A 1509-nucleotide genomic window follows, 5' to 3' on the forward strand; every position below is an offset into this window, starting at 1 on the left:
GTGAGCATCGGCCAGTCTTTCCGGTGGATAGTAAATTCTAGATATGAGATGATCGAATATTTGCACGGCTCCTTTAAGACACGCCGTTTGTAGAGCATCATCGTTGCATCCGCTTCTCGCGTGTGGATCCGCTCCGTGGTCTAGAAGGACTTTTGACGTTTCAAAACGATATTCCTAACATTAAATAAATAAATAAATAAATGAACGAACGAACGAACTTGAGATTATTGGCAAAAATAAAAATTTATTATCAAATAAAACAAACTCATTGGCGTAGTTTAAATAATAAATATTAATTGGCTCGCTATAAATATAAAAAATTTAACATGGGAAATTAAAGAAAAAAAAAATTTTTTTTTCTTTTTTTTTTCTCTTCATATAAAAATAAAACGTGAATCATTAAATAATAATGATGATGATGAATCGTTAAATATCTTCTTCTATTAATACCGTGTGAGGGAGGTTTTGAACAAAAAAAAAAAAAGTTGTTCCCGTTTTGGATTTGTTTGGCAATACGAAAATAAATCGATGAGTAAAAATAGAATTGGAAACGTTAAAAAAAAAAATTTTTTTTAATAAATACTAACAATAATTAGTCACTGAATTTTCTAAAAAAAAACAAGATTCCTATTTTACAATGGTATGCGTTTAATAATTAATGTTGAAAAAAATTCAAACGACAACAACTCCTCGAAACTCAAATACTTACTTGTATGGCATAATGTAGAGCAGTTTTATTTTGAATATCTTTCGCATTGACAGCAGCACCATGTTGTAAAAGATACAAACATAATTGAACACTTTGAACTGAATTAATAAGACATGTTCCTCCATTGTAATTTCCTCTCTGTATATCTGCACCATTTTCAACTAGATAGCTAACTATGTCAAGGTGTGTCATAAAACAAGCGCTTCTAACAGGAGTTGAACCTAAAAAAATTTCATTCAAATCATCAGGTAATAAAATAAAATTTTTTTAGCAAAAAGCCAAAAGTATTATGTAATTGGTGCTTTCACCAAAGTAATAAAAATTTCATTTTTTTTTAAACAAAACAAAACCAAAATTTTTTTCCCCACAAATTTATCCCGTCCCATCCTGTCCTGCATTTTACAATTAAAAATTTACCTTAATTTGACATTTAATTCATACATTTATCATTATTATTATTATTTATGTTTATCTGTGGACTGTAAATAAGACAAACATGAGCATACATAAAATATTTTTGTTAATCGAATGTTAATAAAACAAACATACTTTTACAGATAGACAAACATGTATATATATATGTCAGTTTATGTATTTAAACATGTAAAATGACAAAAACAAAAATTTATCTTTGTTTAATGTTATAACAAACAAAAAAAAAAGGACATTGAATTTGATACCTGTGTCGGAAACAGCATTCACATCTGCTCCATATTTAACTAAACACATGGTGACAGGAAGTTTTCCAGAAACAGCAGCACACCATAAGGGTGTAACATAATGCTCATTTTTAGCATCTG

The 1509-nt window shown here is 28.4% G+C and overlaps 1 protein-coding gene across 1 annotated transcript; it reads right to left on the bottom strand.

Annotated features, from left to right (window-relative positions):
• Positions 1–66: 66 nt before the first annotated feature.
• Positions 67–1438, bottom strand: Phum_PHUM625280 (uncharacterized protein; the record flags this gene model as incomplete). The annotated part of the gene is made up of 3 exons (XM_002433275.1): positions 67–174; positions 710–930; positions 1390–1438. Coding segments are annotated over 3 exons (378 nt in total), but the record flags the coding sequence as incomplete, so codon positions are not given.
• Positions 1439–1509: the final 71 nt, after the last annotated feature.

The sequence above is a fragment of the Pediculus humanus genome, genomic scaffold, assembly GCF_000006295.1.
Source record: "Pediculus humanus corporis 1103172109464 genomic scaffold, whole genome shotgun sequence".
Lineage (NCBI taxonomy): Eukaryota > Metazoa > Arthropoda > Insecta > Psocodea > Pediculidae > Pediculus > Pediculus humanus.